The sequence below is a fragment of the Protobothrops mucrosquamatus genome, unplaced genomic scaffold, assembly GCF_001527695.2.
Source record: "Protobothrops mucrosquamatus isolate PMUCROS unplaced genomic scaffold, P.Mucros_1.0 scaffold48, whole genome shotgun sequence".
Classification (NCBI taxonomy): domain Eukaryota; kingdom Metazoa; phylum Chordata; class Lepidosauria; order Squamata; family Viperidae; genus Protobothrops; species Protobothrops mucrosquamatus.
In genome coordinates, this window is record NW_015386430.1 from 3,252,322 (window position 1) to 3,259,430 (window position 7,109).

The window sequence follows — 7,109 nt, forward strand, 5'->3', positions numbered from 1 at the left end:
CGAGAGACCTGCTCCTGCCGCTCGGAAACCCCAGGGCGCCTTGCGAGAGCGGTTCTTTAGCCGGGAAAGCCGGCGAGGCGACGGAAGAATGCCTCCCCGGCGGGCGGGCGGGCGGGCGCAGGGGCGGGGCAGCGCTGCCGAACATATAGCCGACCCCGCGCCTCTCGCCTCGGCGCTGCCCGGAGAGGCAGCCAGGAGCGCGGAGCCGCAGGATGGTCATCACACGGATTAGCCAGACCCTCCCCGGCGGGCGGCCAGACCCTCCGCTCAAGCGGCAGCGGCACGAGGACGTGACCCCCGAGGAGCGGCCTGAGCCCCCGGGCGGCGGCGGCGGCGGCACCGTGGCCGGCCGCCAGCTCCGCGCGCCGGTGAAGAAAAGTAAGCCGCCTCCGGTGGGTCGGCTTCGCAGCCGCGGCGAACCCATGCGCCCTCTGGAGCGGCAGATCTTCCGCGATTATGGGCAGAGCTGGTACCGTTTCCGAAAGGAGCTGGAGGGCAAGTTCCACCCGCTTGACCCGCTGGCGCAGCAGCCACAAGTAAGGAGAGAAGGGCGGTCCGAGGAAACGAAATCAGGTCGCTGTCCAGCCTGGTCTGCCCTTCGGCCCAGAAGGAGGTCGCGATTCTTCTTTTTCACGTGCCCACGAAAAGCCTGGGCAGAGCTTCCCCCGGGCCAAAGTGAACCTCCGCTCTCGTCTTCCCCCTTTTCCGAAAGGGCTTTTCCAAAGTTAAGCTTATTCCGTGCCGGAGGCACATGCAGGTTCCCCTAGGGTGGAGGATTCAGAGTCACGTGTTGAACCAAGTCAGAAGAAGCACACACAAAAATACACACCCTTAGACTTTTGACACGGCACAGTCCTGGTAGGAAAACGCTAGGTTTTGTTTTGAATGCTCCATCTCTTTCCTTCACAGAATGCAATTTTGTTTAGGGAATAACCTTGAAGTGTATCACCTGCACCTGCACCGAAATAGGAATCCAAACACAGACAAATTTTGGTGCACAAGCAATCATTCTTAAAAGAGCTGCTTCTGGGACATTTGAAAATTTGGATTAGGGGCTGAATGGTTAGAGCTGACCAATGTGGTGGGGCAGGATCTGAGCTTGAAGAGATCTTTATTTTAGATGTGATGTGGGGAGGAATGCCAGATGTGCATCATATTTTGGCTCAGATATATGCTTTATTAATTGCTTCCATTGTTATACACATGTATTCTTGGAATTTTGACTACACATTTGCATTATAGCCTGTTGTCCGGTATGCTGCACTTATGCTCTAATAATACTGCTTTACAATGGGCACATTGCTTTGAGATATTAGATGTGCATATTAGATGTTAATAAAATTAGATATCTGTTGCTTTTTGTTTCTAAATTCTCAGACACTTCTTGGTGAATTATCCTAATGAAGGAGGATCTTATTGAACAGTAGGGAATGACTGACAAAGCACTTTAAATATTTTTTTTTCTCCATGCCATGTGCCATTCTTTGTTGGGTTTTCTTTATACCTTTCATACATGGCTTTTTCAGTAAGAATGGAAGAACGAACACTTTTTTTTCACTAAAAAATAAAAATACTTAAAGGTATAAATATGTGTGTGTTTTGTTGTATGTACATATTCTAGTTGTCTATGGATACTGTCAAGTCACCCAAAGTTGCTTTTTCTAGAGGCAACTCGACTTTCCTGTTTTTCTTTGAAGACATTTCGCTTCTCATCCAAGAAGCTTTGTCAGCTCTGACTGCAAGGAATATAAATCCTTCCATTCCCCACCATCCAATCAGAGCTGAAGAAGCTTCTTGGATGAAAAGTGGACCTTCTTAAAAAAAAACAACCAAGAAAGTCCATTAGCCTCTTGAAAAAGTACCTTTGGGACATATCTTGGTTGTTTTGCAATGAAGGGGAGGCTGAGCATGGCCGGAGCTGACCAGTCATATACAATGTATGTGGACTGATGACAGTCAAATGCAACTAACGCCCAATAAATTGCAAGCATGTTTGAAAAACATAACTGATATGGTATCAAATATGATTGCAATTGGTATTTTCAGTAAATTAATAATTTAGTAAATTAATAGCAATTACTGTGTTCAGTGTTTTACTGTGTTTTTTCTTGTTCTCATATTTGTTCTTTTGTTAATAGATTCCTGTTTACACTTATAATGTATATAATCCTATATTTATTATTCCAATTTGACCATATTGATATATCTGCTACATGGCCTTGTAATAGCACAGTATTATAAAATATTTACTTTTTTAAAAAAAAGCAAAATAGAAACACAATCTAACCTGCAACCAACTAGTTGTTTGGATAATATTGTTCCTTTGTATGCTTGCCACTTGGTATGCATACTAATAATAGTATTCAGGATGCAAATGCATTCATTATTTCAATTATTCATATTTATTCACATTGAAAGCAATTTAATTAATGAAATCAGAAGTAACCAGTAAAGTAAATGTCCCTTGTCTTTGAAATAATTCCATACTAACATTTTAATCCATTGTATTCTATGGCTGCATGTAGATTTCAATGATATCTCTTTTGCATCCTAACACCTTCTTTTCTTGGCTTCCCAGATAACTACAGATGCCCGTTGCAAACTGATCAGCTGGCTAATTCCAGTGCATAAACATTTTGGCTTTTCTTTCGAATCCTTATGCCTGACAGTAAACACACTAGACCGTTTTCTCATAACCACCCCAGTGGCTGCTGACTGCTTTCAACTCCTTGGGGTCACCTCACTCTTCATCTCTTGCAAACAGGTACTAGGGTCTCAAAAATTTCATTCTCCTCCTCCTCCTCTTCCTCTTCCCCTTCTCCTTCCTTCTCCTTCCCTTTCTTCTTCTCTCTCAGTTGATCACTAGATTTTCCTTTGTACATCTAATATTGAAATTATGTTCACAAAAAGCAATTTTATGTTGGACTGTATCACAAACTGCTCTATTCCCTCCTGAATCATCAGTCCCTTTGTTCAGTTTCCTAAATTCATTTAAAAAACAACAGCCAAACAAGTGATGTTCTATTGACCTCAACCTACTGTTAAAGAACATAATATCTTCATCCTCATTGTAGGAAATCATATTTCACAGGATAGACATCTTGGTTTTGGAGCTTGACATGAATTGTGAAAGTTCATTACAGAAATTTCTCGTCTTTTCTTTGGCCTTGAAGCCATCTGCAGTCCACTCTTCAGAAACCTCTCCAAAGTCAGGAGCTATTTTCTAAAAAAAAAAAAATCTAAACAAAGTCAGGAGATTTTCCCCCCTAAAAATATAAGATTGAGCATAGAGAGCATCTTCAAAGAGGAAAATAATCAATTAGATTCCTTCCGAAGGCTTCTGATAGGTCACAGGAAAAAGATAAGGAACAGACCAAGAGCTTTCCTACCATGTTAACATTTTAATATCTAAATTCCCATGTTTATAATTTCCCAATCAAATCTCCCTCTATGTGGAGATGTGTGCTGCAGCTCCAGAAAACAATATCTTAAAAAAGACCATTACAGCCAAGATTAAGCATTTAAATTTACATTAATCTGAATAAGTTTATTATATCTTTTGATTTTCCAGCTAATGAATATAATTAAAAAAAGAATATCTGATGCTAAGGACATTAAGAGTGACAAAAAATAATAACCATTGGAAAAAACAACATTCAGTACTGGAAGCACCCCAAGATATTATCTTCTGCCTAAGTTCCTGCATATTGCTTTCTATGCTTGTGTGTTTTACAGGTTGAAGTGCACCCACCAAAGGTGAAACAGCTCCTGGCCCTTTGTTGTGATACTTTCTCTCGCCAGCAGCTCTGCAATCTGGAATGCATCATTCTCAACAAGCTTCAATTCAATCTGTCAGCTCCTACCATCAGTTTTTTTCTTGAACACTTCACCCATGTGCGAATGGAAGCATGTGAAGCTGATGCTTGGGAAGCCAACAATGCCAAAGCTCTAGCAAAAGGTGTGGCTGAACTTAGCTTGGCTGACTATGCCTTTAATAAATACATGCCTTCCTTGTTGGCTGTCTGTTGCTTGGGGCTGGCTGATCAGATGTTGCGGCACCAGAAACCGCTGGACTTGCACTTAAGTGACTATCCAGAGGGAGTTTTGCAAGACTGCTTGGACAAGTTACATTTACTGGTCTCTTTAAATGAGGGCTCTTTGCCTTTGGTACTACCTCCTGAAATTTCAGATCAGTGTCTGCACTTAGAAAAATAAGTTAACCCAACAAAAACTATTTGAAATTTGTGAACCATGCATTCGGAAGTTTATGTTTTCTGTTTTGTTCCAGTTCCTAAATAAAAGGATCACTGATAGTTGCAATACCTCTGAAATAACAGTATTCACTTTGAATATTTACTCAATAATCTCTAATACTGTATTTATATTTATTAGTAGAAGCTGTGGTATTGATTTAGCCATAAGAATCAAAGAGCAGATTCTTTAATATTTTACAGATAATTTCAGATTCTATTTTGCACACTAGACATATATTGCACTGACATCATTTTAAGTAATAGCTTAGAGTTGTAAACAATGTATATTATGCCTGGTACTTTATTTATTAAAATGATAGTTCAGTTTGAAGCCATAGGAAGGAGAACAAAATTGTAAAGATGTTTATCTAATAAAGCTTTTATCATTAATTGTGATTTGTTATATTGTTTTCTGTCTCCACTTATGAAAAAGATAAATTTATCCAAGAAGCACTTAGAAAAGAAGCAATTTCATAATATTGTCCGCAGTCCTACATATATAAATAAGTCTTAAATAGATTCCCCTTTAATCAGTAATGTTTGAAACTGCAGCTTCAGGATCTAACTATGACTTATAAAAGGGCTTGATGGCTCAGCGGTTAAGACGGTGGGCTTGTCAGCTGAAAAATCGCAGCCCAAGTTAAAGACCTGACCTCTGCAACAGGGTGAGCTCCCATTACTTGCCCCAGCACCTGCCCACTTAGCAGTTCAAAAGCGTGCAAATGCGAGTTGATAAATAGGTACCACTTCAGTGGGAGGTAACAACATTCTGTGCATTTTAGCATATAGTCATGCCGGCCACATGACCACGGAAAGTGTCTTCAGACAACACTGTCTCCCTCGGCTAGGAAACGGAGATGAGCCCCGTCCCATAGAATTGGACACAAGTGGACAGGGGAAACCTTTATCTTTATAACTTATGGAAAGGGAGCTATCTCTTAGAAAGTGCTGTAAAACATCATAAAGTGGTGTGGGTGGGTGTGTTCATCTACCACTCCCTCCTTTTGTGATACCCTTTCTGCTGTACACAGACAAGCCCCAACAATTTCTTAGCTCTACTTTTCACCCATGCCACCTTCCAATGCTCTGGTAAAACAAGAGTGACAGTGATTGAGGACATACGAAAGAAAGCACTGCATTTCTCTCCTTTAAGATTGCTGATGTTTAAAATAGCATTGCATTTTTTCTGTCCCCCTTAAGTTCAACACTATGATAACACTATGCTAATAAATCTATGCTAATAAATCACCTTTTCTTTTTCAGAATAATCCATAAAAATAGTTTATAAATGTGCCCTCTTTCCTGTATTCCAAAGCAATACAGAAAAACAAAACAATAAAATAATACTGTTAAGATGGTAAAAAAAAATCAATAAAACACAGAGAATGAAAAAAATTATTTCAATATTCATGCCGGGAAGAAGAGATGAGTTTTCAACAAACTGAAAGATGCTATAATAAATGCTTTCCAAATTTCTGAATTTTTTCATTAGCATGAGGTCCACCACAAAGAAAACTTACTAGGCTACCGTACTTTCAGAGGCCATGGTATGGTATGGTAATAGGAGTGGCCACATGCCAGTCAATGAGAATCCAGTACAATGAGCACCCCAGTAGGTAAGGAAATTTTCAGCTTCATTAATAACCTTAGTAGGCAAATGTAAACAGAAACATAAAAGCATAACATACCAAGCAAGGTTCTCTTCCTTCAACCATAAGGAGTCCCAATAACAACAGTGGAGAGATCCAAAAAGGCCAGGATGCACACTTGTACCAAAGCTCAAAGGCCAATAGTAGGATTTTAAAATCCTTGCTTCTATGACCTGACTTTGATGAATGGTGCTTAACTCTGGGAGAGAAAACAAAAGTTCTGAGAACTACAAGTAGTCCTTGACTTATGACCATAATGGAGCCTGCCAGTCATGGTCCTAAGTTGTGATGGTTGTAAATTGATCTGATTTTACAACCTTTTTAGTGATGGTAATTAAGTGACCAATGAGGTTGTAAAGCAAACACCTCAGTTGTTAAATGGTTTGCTATAGGCCTGATTTTGCTGAAAATCAGAAGTAAATGCTGGTTTGCAATAAAATTGTTGTGAAATGTGGTCATGTGACCACGGGATGCTGCAAATACTGTAAGTGTGGGCCAGTTGCTGAGTGTCCAGACCACAAGGGGGGGTCTGGCTGTCAGAACTTCAAATCCAGGTTGCAAGTATCCCGAGGTAGGTCCATTGTAATTTCAAGGACTTATATGCAGGTAAGCCAGTTGTGTGAAGATCCCCCCTTTCCTTAATTATCAAGAAAGAGTGAAAAACAAGCATATTAAGCATAGCTCAGAATGAATTCTAAACTTTTAGTTTTCTAAATAAAAAAATGTCTCTAAATTCCTCAAAATATAATGGTTTTCCGCAGTGCCATTACAGGATCCTTACTGTATAACACAGTGATGGCGAACCTTTTAGAGACCGAGTACCCCAAACCTGCCCCCGCCCCCGCTCCACCTCCCGCCTTGTCTGCTCCGCCCCTGCCCGCCCCTGCTCCGCCCGCCCACAGGCCATGCACTGCCTCAATGGCACGCCATAGCAGATCACCCAGGCAGCCCTGCAGCACCATGGCAGCTACGCCCTCCGCCCACACCCCGCAGCATCATCTGCACGCTCTAGAGCGCGAGGGTGGAGTCTTGTCCCTGCTGCCTGGCTATGTCCTTGGCTGTGCTGCTCCGTGCAGGCCGCGCCTGGGGGCGACTCTCCTCCAGGGGGGCTGCTGGAGAGGAGGGGGCCGCAGGGGGAGGCAGGGCTGGGGCAATGGGGCATGTGCCCACAGAGAGGGCTCCAAGTGCCGCCTCTGGCACACGTGCC

General features: G+C 42.0%; 1 protein-coding gene across 1 annotated transcript; it reads left to right on the plus strand.

Moving 5' to 3' along the window:
* The first annotated feature begins 212 nt into the window (after nt 1-212).
* On the plus strand, nt 213-4,563 carry CCNO (cyclin O). The gene is made up of 3 exons (XM_015811734.1): nt 213-536; nt 2,579-2,764; nt 3,736-4,563. The coding sequence occupies exons 1-3, from the start codon at nt 213-215 to the stop codon at nt 4,213-4,215; spliced, it is 990 nt and encodes a 329-aa protein (XP_015667220.1). The 3' UTR covers nt 4,216-4,563.
* Nucleotides 4,564-7,109: the final 2,546 nt, after the last annotated feature.

What these genes read in the sequence shown, in the direction of transcription:
- CCNO (XM_015811734.1), top strand. Translation starts at nt 213, where the DNA reads ATGGTCATCACACGGATTAGCCAGACCCTCCCCGGCGGGCGGCCAGAC. An exon ending in CGCTGGCGCAGCAGCCACAA is followed by an intron (nt 537 to 2,578) that starts GTAAGGAGAGAA and finishes TTGGCTTCCCAG; the next exon opens with ATAACTACAGATGCCCGTTG. An exon ending in TCTTCATCTCTTGCAAACAG is followed by an intron (nt 2,765 to 3,735) that starts GTACTAGGGTCT and finishes TGTGTTTTACAG; the next exon opens with GTTGAAGTGCACCCACCAAA.